The following is a 13,135-nucleotide window of genomic DNA, read 5'->3' on the forward strand; positions in this document are numbered from 1 at the left end:
TCTCTCTCTCTCTCTTTCGTTGCTGGCGCGCGCGCTCGCGGAGCGTATTATTTAGCGACGGCGCGAAGCGTAAAAGGATCCATTTTCCGGGATATCTCTGTATTTAACATTAATGCCTATGCATGTCCGAAAAAGCAAGGAGCCCGCGCGCGCGCCTATGCCTACACGTGCGCCGCCGAACAACACAACAAATTGCACCACTTCGGTTCACGAGCGGGCCTTAATTATAAGCGAAGCCTTTTTAACCATTAGCTCCCGCGAGCGAGCGAGCAAACGCGAACGCCTTCACGGTAGTAATCAACCGCTTAGGACTTTGTGCACCGAAGACAAGCCAAAGAGAAAAGAAAGAACTCGTCGGGCGATTCTTCCTACTTAAACAATGAGCCGATCTCCGCTGTTCGCTCGGTAATACCCAATGTCCCGGGCGGCAGCTCAAGCTGTGTTTTCAATTAGGCCTCGATGGCGCCAAGTGCGCCGTGCCAAGCGCTACAAAAAACTGCTTACATTGCAATTATCCTCGATGACAGTCCTTCGATCTAACAAACAATTATTCAGCGCGCAAAGAGGACCCGCAACTGTTGAGATTCGCAACGTAAGTGGACGAATCAGATAGCATTAGTTGCGCGGAAATTCATCTTATCGGCCGATTTCTTCTCGTAACATCTACCAGCGAGAAGGTGATTGCTTTCGATGATAATCAACGCGAACAGTTCGAATAAAATGAAACAGGACAGGTTCATTGCGACTATCACGTGCAACTGAAGAAACAACCGCGAAAATATGTCCAGGTCGGACGGCGGCTGAACATATTTTCAACGCAGCCGTCCGACGGCAGGCGCTGCTAGCGTTTCTGGCAGAACGCGAGACAGCAAGCCAACTGAGCGTTACAAATTAGCCGATATAATCAATTAGCGAGGAGCTTCCGGGTTGTGGTGCTCGGTGACACAAACAACACGTGTTCTCGTGAAAATTTTCGATACAATTAGAGAAACAGCCGCTGGTGTACGACGTGGCCGCAGCCGCGTGCTATGCCACCGTGGCATGGGTATCCGACGGATGCCGCCAGCTCCGGCCGCTAGCGATACAATTTTTGGGTTTTTCGCCGTGGTTTTGTACGAGCGACATCTGGAACGGCGCAAGAGTGCGCTGAAAAGTTGTTTCCGTCATTAAGTTTTTTCAGTTTTTAATAACATTTTCATAACGCGTTTCAAAGTGAAAAGGCATTATTTAAACTTTTAATATATCCACTTCTATACTTCAAGACTGTTATTGTTTTTGTACGTTATTGCATAATAAATAAATTATAGGTGTTCTATTGACCAGCGAATCAAGTTTACAACGAGCGGTCTGAATTGTACCGTGACAACGCCAGTCTTTCAAACATGACATTGCACTATCCTTACCAACGCTTACTTTTCAAATGTCGATGTTGAAGGCACTTCCATATTGCGTGCAAAACTAGCAGAAAGTATTTGATCATCAATTTTTGCAACTTATTTATTCGCCTCGTTCAAACACAAACGTCATCTTAAAAAAGGATATTCTCTTTTTTTGGAAAAGTGACTTTCACTTTAAATCAAATAATTGTTTTAAATATCATCCGCGTAAGTGAATATCAAAAAGAGCATCGTGGACGTGCAAATAAAAGATTTACAAACATTCATCAAGTTACCTAATTGGATCTCATAGAACTGACAAGAAATTGATTTGATCGAGAGCATAGTGCTGTTGTCGTTCGTCCAAATAATTACTCGCGATAAATCAAATCGAAGACACATTTGGTTGATTTTTTGGCGGAGCCACTTTGCCGTGCGGAGTAACACCTGACATTTAGGTCAGAATCTAGCGCTACAGCTAGCCGGTTTAAGGTAGAATGAAATCGATTCGAATCCTTCCTAGGATTCGTTCATTGGACACAATAAATTTGGCATCGGAGCCCGAACTATATAATTCGTAGTCGGAAGAGGAAGTCGGGCGCACATCAAAAGGTCAGAAGGCAGATGTCGGTTCGCTCCTTCTCTCTCTCTCTCCTTCTCCATATCCTATCTTATATATAGAAAAATCTTATAGTGCCGAAACTATATCTCTGTGTATATACACTGTACGCGCGAGCGAGCGGACACTATGATTATATCCGCATCTGCCGCGACTCGGGGACTGTAATTAGCCGCGTCGGGCTAAATGCCTCGTATATTCCGTCATTTTTACGTTTCTTCAAGAGTGCTAGCTCTCGATTTCGAGGCGGCCTCGAGTCATTGTGTGCGTCGTTAAGCGCCAGTGAGTTTTCGGAAGGACCGACGCCGGCATCTGCCCATCGCTTTACTTCTGCGGACGCAACGTCGCGCCAAAAGCTGGACGCCGTGTACACTCTTCTCTTTTCGTCGATTTTTTTTGTCACTCAAGCGCCTTCGTATTAATGCTAAGGCCACACGCAGGCGTGACTGCCCAACGATGAATATTCTTGGCTTACAAATATACGCTGGGCGACAAACTGCCATATGGGGTTTCATACGCTGAATGACTAACTCCGTTTGTTTACCCTGTCGTATACTTAGTAATTCCCATGTGCACACCGTTTTATTCATTACTTCGGTTGTTTATTTCGCTGTCCCCGGATATAAATATTTCATCGCAGCTTGCTCGAAAGACAATTTGGACCGCGAAACGCCTACCTACACAGTTTTCTCAATATTATACCTGTCCTGAGCATCAAAGCTTGAGTTTAAAAATACATTACCGAAGTAAATTATGTCAAGGAAAAAAACGTTTAGTTGTTCTTGTAAAATGTTAATGCGAGCAAAGCCTCGAAGTTGCTGTACCATAATATGAATATTCACAAATATGTATAAAGATTCATAAAAAAAGAGGGAACAAAAACTTGTGTATGCGTTGAATACGTTAACAGCGTAATTTCATCAACTCTATGAACATTTTGCCTAGCGTGTTCTACTTATGCGTGCGTGTTAGATTATTCTCTTTTCATCAAAGATCAGTTTGAAGGTAGTCGTTTGTGGTGAGAAAAATACGTCGATGATCGATTTGTAAGGAGATAAAGGCGAATCTATACGAACGAGCGACACAGGCGATGTTGGCGCACACAGCGGAAACTGGTCGAGCGTCGTTGATCGGTAAGGGGCTTCCAATTAGATAAGGGACGCGAGTAGCCGCTTATAAAGCGATTAACGCACTTGTCGACGGTGGGCCCTTGCATTATAATAAATTAAATGCAAAAGGAGCACGGCGAATCTGCGCGCAGAATCGGTAGTCGCGCGCAGCAGCGGCAGAGGCAGGCTGCGAGGAATTTGGCGAGGATCGAGTTGGATAACTAGGATGCGGATCTTATCTGCAAGGCTCCCTGACGCGAACCTGTCCGGAGGCGAGATACGCGCGGGCATCTCATGTATACAGTCTCTCTATCTCTTGAGCCACGCCTCCTGCGGCCGCGTTATTTACCTCGACGCGCTTTTTATTGCAGCGGACGCACGGCTTTTTTTCTGAAAGCCCGGGAGCGACGGCACATGCGAGGGCAAGCGGGAGAGAGAGAGAGAGAGAGAGAGAGAGAGAGAGAGAGAGAGAGAGAGAGAGAGAGAGGGAGGAAGAGAGGCAGGAAGATTCGCTCCTGGAAGCATCAATAACCACGTCTCTCCCTCTCCCCCAACTCTCGACCTTCTCTCCTCGCCGATTTCGTGATCTCGACATTTTTTCTGCCGCGAGTCATCTCTCGCATGATGCACGAATATTCTACCCGAGTAGGAGGATGCTGCGTGATGCACGAGCACGCACCAGACGGCCCCACCAGTCGAAGGTTGAATTCATTTTCAGACCGAATAATTGCCCAGCGGCAACGTATGCCATGTGCCAAAAATCCCGGGCTTTTTGCACGCGTCTTCCTCCTCCCCAAGCGCCCGGCACGTCACGATTCTTTCACGCGATTTTTCCCCACGTGAAGCAAACATCTCGCGCTGTTCGATTTTTCGCCTCGGCTCGCAACAGCCTCGTGTGCAAAGTATTCTCACGTGTAAACCCACACACCGAAAGAGCAAGCAGAAAAAACAACGAGAGGGAGCGGAGAGATGGCCGAAGAGATATGCACACCCCCGTAAACGCGCGGCAGCATCGCGCGTATAAATCTCGTGGCACGAGACAGTGATGTTCGCGCATTCCGCCGCGCCCCGTCTTAGGTAGTAGCCGCCACACGGCTGTTTCGAGAGAGTTTGGCAAAACGAGATAAGAGAAAGTCGGCCAACGAGCAGCAGCAGCAGCAGCAGCAACAACGGCAGCGGCAACGGCAGCAGCCGTCAATTAAAATATACGCGCAACAAACCCGCCCCTCGTGACCACGAGAACTGCCCAGGGCCTTTCGCAACTCTTTTCGATAGCGCACTCGTGCGAACTCGCCCCCCCCCCTCTCCGAATGTTGTGAAATAATCGACATTTTCGTGTTCGCATCCAGGCTTTATTCAATACAGCGCCTACAAGCGTAGCTACAAATTCCAACCGTCACAGCACATTTGCACTCGGGTCGATCGTTGACCACGACACACTGATAGCAATCACAGCACTAGATGCACGAGTAAATGAATAAGATGATCCCAGCGGGCAAATAAAGGTGCAAGACACTGGCGGAGCGACTGCAGGTGTAACGCGCAGCGGGAGTAGGCTCGGACTGATCTCACATAACAACGGCCGATAAAATTGTTGCGTTTCCACCAAAAATTATCCTCGTCTTTACCCCGTCCCTCTCGCTCATTTTTTCGCTGCGTAAAAAGTACAAAATTGTGGTAATTTAGCCCCCACCAATCCGACTGACCGCTCTCTCTCTCTCTCTCTCTCTCTCTCTCTCGCTCTCTTCCGAAGCTAAGGAAGGAGCGTACGCCTGCCTTGCCAACCCGAAGGCAAAACGAAGGGAGGACGAGAAAGGAAAGAAAGAAAAAGACTTGCTCGCGCACACGACAATTACGCCTCCGACACTGCCCGCAACTTCTCCTGCGCGCACTTTGATTCTTATTGTTAAAGTATTCGATCGGCTGACCTATCGCGACCGCTACTACTTGTCGCTGGGCGAATTTCTCGCTCGCAGCCTTTCCGCAACTGAGTGGGTCTTGCTGTTCGGTGGTCCCGGGTTTACACGAGCGATAGCGGGAAAAGGGGAGGGCGAGCTATGAAATTAGCGTAATCGCGATCAAAATTACCTCTCTGTCGATCTCGCCAATGGCGTAGGTCGCCGCCGCCGAGCTCGAGCGCGCTTCGCCGCGGCCATCTTGGCTCCGACATAGGGATGCGCTCTCTCTCTCTCTCTCTCTCTCTCTCTCTCTCCGCTCGTCTGCACGTTGATTGATTCGATTCGCTCGCGGAAACCAAATAAAAACGCACGCGGCCGTATGAGGAATTCGCATGTCCTCGGGCAGATCGAAGGTCGTGGCGGCTTCCGTTGCAGCTCGTCCTCCGCGCACGCGAGACGTGTAATTATCCGCGAAATATTTGATATGTGTATAAGCGGATGGCACGTTGCGTCTTTGCCCGCGGGACTGAGAGCCCCGCCAAAAAATCATCTCGAGGGATATGGCTGCGCCCCGTCGGTAGCTCCACAACGATTATTAAGGCTCGTTCATTACCACCGCCCAAATTAGAGGACGCATCCTCGTGCTGGCTGCGCCTAATCGCGCCCTACTCCCGCGACGTGGCAATGCCGCCGTACGAGCCAAGCGATATGCCCCTCGATGTACACGCGGAGATAAAGGGCTGCGATGGCGCGGCCAATTAATTAGGATAAGCTGCGTGCATTCTGATTACATTTGAGACGATGGTGTGTCGCTGTTCTGTGTTGATAAATTAACCGGATAACTCTGGCGGCAGTGTTACCAGTAGAGCCTTTCAATTTAATTTCGGCCAGAGACTCGCGCTCGCAAGCGTTGGCTCGGGGGTGGCAACCACGAAAGCCAAAAGTTTTTCGGTAGAATTCCTTTATCTCCTGGAGCGCCGACGCGCAGAAGCTAGCTCACCGAGAGGACTCACAAAGGATCGGGTCTCGAGCGGGCACCACGCATAATTACAGGGGGCAGCGAGAGGGAGAGAGAGAGAGAGAGAGAACTGAGCAGCGCGGTGGCTAGACGGACGACGATGCCCAAGGCGGCGGCAGCAACGGCAACGTAGCTTCTCGCATGCACGAGACGCTCCGGTTCCGTCTGCGTGTCTGCCGAGCTCCATCGGCAAAAATCGCCGATGTCGATTGATAAACGCCGTTTGTAAAATGCGACTATACCTGCTCCGAGATGCACACACGGAATATTAACGTGAGCTACAAAACAAGCAGAGTTTTGTCGGCATCTTCAGAAATTTCTTGATTTTCTTTTCGATCGTTTTATCGGTTCTAATGGCTTTTACAATTGTGCAAATCTCATTTTACTTTATTCGTTGTCCATACTGTACAGCGTTACTATAAAAATGTTTAAAAAATAATGATCTGCATGATAACAATGGAGCAGTTTCGGTTCAAATAGTTTATGAAATTTTCACAATACTTTCAGGAAATTGTTCTTATAAAAAGTATATTACATTAAAACAACGCCTGAAAAGTAGCTTTTTTACATTATAACATATTTTATCTCAATATGTATCAATTTTCATCTTCTACTTTTACGCAAATTATGAGCAGACGATGATGGCACTTGTAAAATTTTAGTGAAAACTCAAGCTTTTGAGAGCTCGATTCCGTTGAAATTACAAAAAATGTATAAAAAATGGTGATAGAATGAATTGTCAGTCACCCAACTATTCAAAGTTTTATGATATACGTAGAAAATCGTTTTTAATTATGAGTAAGAAGATCGACTTTCTTGTCGTCTCACGTCCATAAGGGACTGCATTCATTTCCTTTGTCAGCATGAAAATTTGGTTTTTGCGAGCAGCTTCTTTGTTCATGTTAAATATAATTGACAAAATATCGAGAATTTCTTAAAGTCATTTGAATAAAAACTTAAATGCATTACCCCGAAAAAATTTGTCGTGCAGATTGTTACATTCGTTATTGACTATAAATTAAAGGCTAACAAATCATTATTTGTAGGTTTTGCCACCCTCTCAAGATAAAAATAAACACTTTTCACTACGAACATACATTATTCAGTGAGCTATTCTACGTTACATTTCATTTGTTCGTTGTAAATGAAAATTTGCAAGCACTCTGTTTTAAACTAAAACAAATTTCATTTTAGCTTGTAGTCAGTAAGTTTAGCCTGCGGCACAGGGGTAGCCTTGGCTCCTTCGTTCCTCCTTCGCAAGGAGCGGATGACTAACTGCCTCTTTTCTTCGAAAAACGCGCGGTCTGCTTTGCATGTTATTTTACAAAAATAAACTAAATGCATTTTTCAGCTTTCACGTATATACTACGATATCGAACATTTCATAAGAAGTGTCAAACGCGATTGCGTCACGTAATAAAAAATTGAAAAATCTGTATTCTTCTCGCAAAGTAAAAAGTAGAAAAACACTTTCACAAATTGCATGAAAAAAAAATTCGTACGAATCACAAGCTCAAATGATATCTTACCTACTTAACTGCACGTCCATGTACAGTGGGCACTTGGCTATACAAAAGAAATAATGAAACGTTTATCAATCGCTGATCGTCAATGTCGATTGAAATTCCAATTACAAATGGGCGGTCGTTAGTGTCAAGTTTGTTGTAAGCCAGCACACGGCAAATGGACACGCGCGGCAGCAGCAGATAGTAAAAGTAGCGTGCTTGCATCGGGCCGATAATAAATAGCCGTAATCCCGGTCGAACATCCGTGACTCATTCGCATTGGGAAACATCAGAGACGCACGCGCATAAGCGGATGAACTATACGCTAGCCGCGTACGTTTACACGTACTGTTGTACTTATTTGCCGCTCGGATCGCGCGCAGCAGTCTGCGCTGCATGCGTACGCGCGGACAATACAAACTGCGATCGCGATATCGGAGATTTATCAGCCAGGCATTATGCATATATTCGACGATGGCCTATCTGATCTGCATAATGCACGGGCCGACGAACAAGCAGCGCGGAGGGAAGCAGGTTCGTTCAATTTTGAGCTACCGCAAAGGTTTCGTGAAATTCTTCATTACGAAAGCCAAGGAGAAAAGGGACAGCGTATAATTGGCCATACTGGGATGTCAACTCTGGCGGTCGGTCACTGGTAACTCAAGGCGAAGAGCGAAGCGCGTGCGCGTCCTAGAGAAGAAGCCACGCGTCGTTGAATGAGCTAATGAGAATGCAGTTTTCCGATAAGGCGCGAGCGACGAGCAAGATTCTGGCGAGTGATAGCGATGAGCGGAAAATATACGGCTGGCAGGCACGAAAATCGTCGCGGCGAACGAGTTCCGCCGAGGCGGCTGTATTATTGCGCGCGCGAGGGCTGCAGATTTTTAATAAATATCATGCATTCATAAATAGTCTTAGCCAGAACTATGGCCTGCGCTGCTGAGTGAATAATTGCATGCTTCAGGACATTTTCATGTAAGCTATTTATACACGGGCAGTTTATGTGCTGTACACAGATATAGAAGCAGCTAGGCGCAGTACTGCACCAGATATGTGTATATAGAAAATTCCGCAAAAATACGAGGCTAGCTATAGCGTGTCGCAAGTCGCCCTCTTACGTCTCCTCTTTTTTGCTACGAGATAGACGCGTTAAACCACGCGCCAAACTCTCTCACGTTCCCGGGGCAGCATGCCAAGCCTAATTAATTCTTGCATATCGCTCTTTTTGCTCTAACTTTGTCAAATTGACCAGTGCGGCCGTGCGTTGCTCACCAAAAGATGAAAACTGAGATTTTTGTCGCCCGCTTTGTTTACGTACGCAACCAGCAGCAGCGCAGCGATGATTATGTGCAGTATGGCATATCGCGTGAGCCAATGGGTTCGCGTGTAAGTCATAGTGTGCGCCAGCGATCACACCAGCTGCCGCGCTCTCCGCTGCCAGCCCACCTGACCGCGCTAAGAACAAATGCAATGACATTGCCGAGGCAAATTAATTAGCGCGTGACAGCTCTGCCGAGGTTGCGTTCAATGTTTGCCTCTCGCGTACGCTTTGTGCTCGCGGATAAACCGCACGTGCTATCGGCGGCCTAGTGATTGTTCTCCTCTTCATTACCGGCATTGCGAGTGGGCTTTATTTTTCGAAATGCTACTTCATTATGTGGCTATGGATTATTCGAATTCCGTTGTGTAAAGTTGCGTGCAATCAAGCTGGAAAATTGCTATCGGCAAACATCGTAAGTGAAAACGAGCTGCCGCGAGTAGAGCTATAGGCGAGCGCACTACTGCTAGCTACGCGTTCCAACATTGCGGTCTTATAGCAGTCCTCAAAACGAGTTCGCGTGCGCTCAACTAGAGAAAAAGAGAGAGAGAGAGAGAGAGAGAGAGAGAGAGAGAGTTTGTTCCTCGCGAGCGCTCGCCACCATCGCGAATCAGCCCCCTTTTACCAGCACAAATAGCCTCTAAGCCGCGATCGCACACGTTCGAGACACGCTATTCCTTTCGCCGCGGGAGTACAAAAAATCGAGTCCGCATGGAGAAAACAATCGCGGAATACGACGGCCCAGAGCGACGCCACTTTTTCCGAAGAGTTTCGTTCGCGAGAATTTTCAACGCCGGTGAAAGTTTGACTTATCGACGCGCGCGTCACCCGAGGGACACAAGTTTCGGTACCTTATTAGTATAATTCACGGCGGCGGCGTCCGCGCTATAAATTTCATCTACGCGAAAGCGAAAGCGCGAGCCCACGAATAAATTTACGTGCGGGGCTGCGAGCGGCAGCGGCGTCGTCGTCGTCCGCGCGTCGTCGACGCGCAAATCCCAACGCGAGACAACGCCGACTTAAAAACCACGGAGAGTTATGGTCTGCGTATATAGTTGGCGCGCGCTCGAGGCAACCGAGCAACGCGCGCGTGCATGCACGCTGCGCGGCTCGAAATCATTTTTCCGTTGTTTTATGCGCGAGATTTATTGGCTTTTTCAACGAGGAGTACGTTTATGATGGATACGGGCAAAATACAAGTTGTTCATGAGCTTTGTGAGAACGCGCTGCGCGGGAAACGTTGATGAAACGGATAAAATGATCGAAAAATTGTCTAACCACAACTGGACTCTATCTACTTAATTGCAACGGATAATTTTTTACAGCCTTGCGAGCTTGCTTAAAAAGAAAATACAAAAAAATGAAGGGCTAATATTATATATATATATATAATATTCCATATAATAGGCTGAGGATAAAAGCAGTACAGATAATCCTTAACTAGATGTCGAAAGATATAAAGGCGGAAAGTAAATGAGACGTAGCAGTTTGTAAGAATCGATGGTACAATCAGAGTTGCTGTTCCTACTGCTGCACTGGGCAATTGCACTGCAAGATCTCACTTAGCAATAAACTCATTGGTTTACAACCTCCGGCGGCGAGACTGGGCTTATCTGTGAACCATAGGCCCCAGCGCAACATCATTTCATCGCACTGACGATAAGCTGCAGCCGACATAAACTCAAACCCAATATAAATGGCCCCGGGGGTAAAACGGATGCCATGTAGTAGCCGCCGGCCGATCGGACACTGATAAGATGCGTCGCCCGGTGACAAAGGGCCCTGGATACGCCCACGCGCCCAAGATCGCCACCACCACGCAGGCGGGGGCGTGCATATTAAAATCGGACCACGGCAGCAGCCAACCTGCCTTTTCTCTTTCTCCCGTTTTATTTTATCTCGTTTTGGCTTTTGCCTCGTTCGCCAAAACTCGAAGAGACGACTTCTTCCGCTTGAAGCTTGTTTATCGCCACCATAGGTGCGCTTCGAGATCTTTACCATATCGGCAGAGATCTATATTGAACCGTTCAGAGAGATTGTCATTTAATTATTTCACTTTTGGCATTTTACGGGTATCACCGACCGAGTGCAACTTATTTGTACCTTATTTATAACAAACCTTCAGTAATTTCATGCTACTTAAGGTCATTGATCAAATTAATAGAAACAAATAATTTAATTATCTTTCGAACATAAATTTTCCATTAAAAATCTATCACGTGAAAGAAATGGTATGATTTCATTAATTGTCAGCTATTCATTGTAGAAGAGCCAATTTGAAAGCCTATGTGCTGCCATCTATATTCGACAATGAAAGAAGTTCTATCGAAACTCGAAACCGCAAATCGGAAACTGCTCTGTCACCTGGTGCCATCTATAGGAAATCCGGGATTTAGATTCTAGATATTTCCTGCTGCTTTACCATCCAATGCACTGTCACACAGCGCCCCAAGCCAAGCCAACATAACAAAAATGAACGCCTAGGTGTAAACACAGTGAGAACGCATAGCTTTTTTTAATTGTAAGCAACAAAGTGTACACGTATTTATTTTTCATGCAGTATTTCTTTAATTATCACGATGTTCCCTCTAAGCACACAAAAGAAACACTGGCTATTTAGTGACGAAAATGATATCGCATGTCTACGAGAAAAAACCAACGCTACCTTTATTGCTAAGCATGGCGCAAATATCTCTGTAAGTTTAATAATTATTATTTCCACGTTTTTTATAATATTTGTATTATTTTATATAAACATTATTTTATAATATTTGTATCTTTGGCATGTATCAACTTTTTTAAAACTTGTATACTATGGAAAAGCTTAGAAGTTATGTCATTATAAACACCAACATTATTTATTTATTTATTTATTTTTCTTTAATTCAGCCAGAAAAGAAAGAAAAACACTTCCTGTCTGTAGCGGAAGAGAGGGTTCTTCAAAGATTTTACGAATCTCAGTTAAAGGAATTTTGCAAAAGATTCGCTCCACCTATGCCGAAAGCAACCATTGCTACTGCGGTACATTACTTTAAAAGATTTTATCTGGGAAACAGTGTCATGGACTATCATCCAAAGGAAATATTAGTCACATGTGTATATTTAGCATGCAAGGTACATATTCTTTCAAAGTTTGTTATATTTACATTGAAAATCAAATTAAATTAAAAATTTGGTACTGCAGGTCGATGAATTCAATGTATCTATATCGCAGTTTGTTTCAAATATTATGGGAGATAGAGAGAAAGCTTCTGATATCATATTGAATAATGAACTTCTGTTGATGCAACAATTAAATTACAATTTAACCGTCCATAATCCCTACAGGCCAGTAGAAGGGCTTCTTATAGACATAAAGGTATTAAACTTGTTATATTCATTGATAGATGACTTTTTTCTATTATTATAAAATAAAATATTTTGTAATGTGTAGACTAGGTATAAAGGAGTAGATAATCCAGAAATCCTAAGGACATTCATCGATGACTTTTTAGAAAAAGTATTTCTTACAGACAGTGTTTTACTTTATGCACCTAGTCAGATTGCTTTGGCAGCAACGTTACATGCAGCATCAAGTATAAATGCTAATTTGGACAATTATGTGACAGAAATTTTATTTTCTGAACAACATTTACCAGCAATAATTGAAGCTGTTAGAAGTGAGTTTAAGATTTTTTCTTTACTCCGATGACATATGTCCTTTTACCAAATTTTTTTCTAATTAATACTTTTCTTTCCAGAAATCAGATCGATGGCTAAATGTGTAGAAGTTCCAGCGAGAGATTTGGTGAAGAAATTGGAGAAAAAATTGGACGCATGCCGAAATCAAGATAATAATCCCGACTGTGAAAGGTAAATTAAATTAGGAATATAGGGTTTAATTCAAAACATATATAAGTATATGAATGTATGAAAAAACATTTGGTTGTAGATATAAGCAACGGATGCAAGAAATGTTCGATGAAGACGATTACCTGGATGATCAGCAGAAGTATGCCAAACTAATTATGGACCAAAATGAACGAGATGAAACGATTTTAGGAATCAGAGCAATATCACCTGCATCAAAATAAATTAGAAATATTGACGAGTATTTATTACTCCATTATTTTTTTAATGAATAATAACAATGTTAAACTTTTCAAATATCGTTTTTATATGAAAGATATCAGTTCATTATAATATCGCTTAGTATTAAGTTCAATTTTGTAAAAATATTTATCACAGTGTAAAAAATGTTTTTGAAAAAATATTTAATTTTTTAATTTCGAATTCTTTTTCATTGATGTATA

At 44.5% G+C, this 13,135-nt stretch overlaps 1 protein-coding gene across 1 annotated transcript; it reads left to right on the forward strand.

Moving 5' to 3' along the window:
- The first annotated feature begins 11,295 nt into the window (after positions 1 to 11,295).
- Positions 11,296 to 13,068, forward strand: LOC131665933 (cyclin-H). Its single transcript, XM_058938201.1, has 6 exons — positions 11,296 to 11,539; positions 11,733 to 11,957; positions 12,028 to 12,201; positions 12,277 to 12,502; positions 12,584 to 12,695; positions 12,775 to 13,068. Exons 1-6 carry the CDS (start codon positions 11,423 to 11,425, stop codon positions 12,914 to 12,916), a joined length of 996 nt encoding a protein of 331 aa, XP_058794184.1. The 5' UTR covers positions 11,296 to 11,422; the 3' UTR covers positions 12,917 to 13,068.
- Positions 13,069 to 13,135: the final 67 nt, after the last annotated feature.

This window comes from Phymastichus coffea, unplaced genomic scaffold (assembly GCF_024137745.1).
Source record: "Phymastichus coffea isolate CEN01 unplaced genomic scaffold, Cenicafe_Pcof_1.1 PCOF00055, whole genome shotgun sequence".
Classification (NCBI taxonomy): Eukaryota; Metazoa; Arthropoda; class Insecta; order Hymenoptera; family Eulophidae; genus Phymastichus; species Phymastichus coffea.

Excerpts from the sequence above, each read along its gene's own strand:
- LOC131665933 (XM_058938201.1), top strand. The coding sequence starts at position 11,423 with ATGTTCCCTCTAAGCACACAAAAGAAACACTGGCTATTTAGTGACGAA. Across the intron at positions 11,958-12,027 it reads GTGTATATTTAGCATGCAAG|GTCGATGAATTCAATGTATC; the intron begins GTACATATTCTT and ends TTGGTACTGCAG. Across the intron at positions 12,696-12,774 it reads AATAATCCCGACTGTGAAAG|ATATAAGCAACGGATGCAAG; the intron begins GTAAATTAAATT and ends ATTTGGTTGTAG.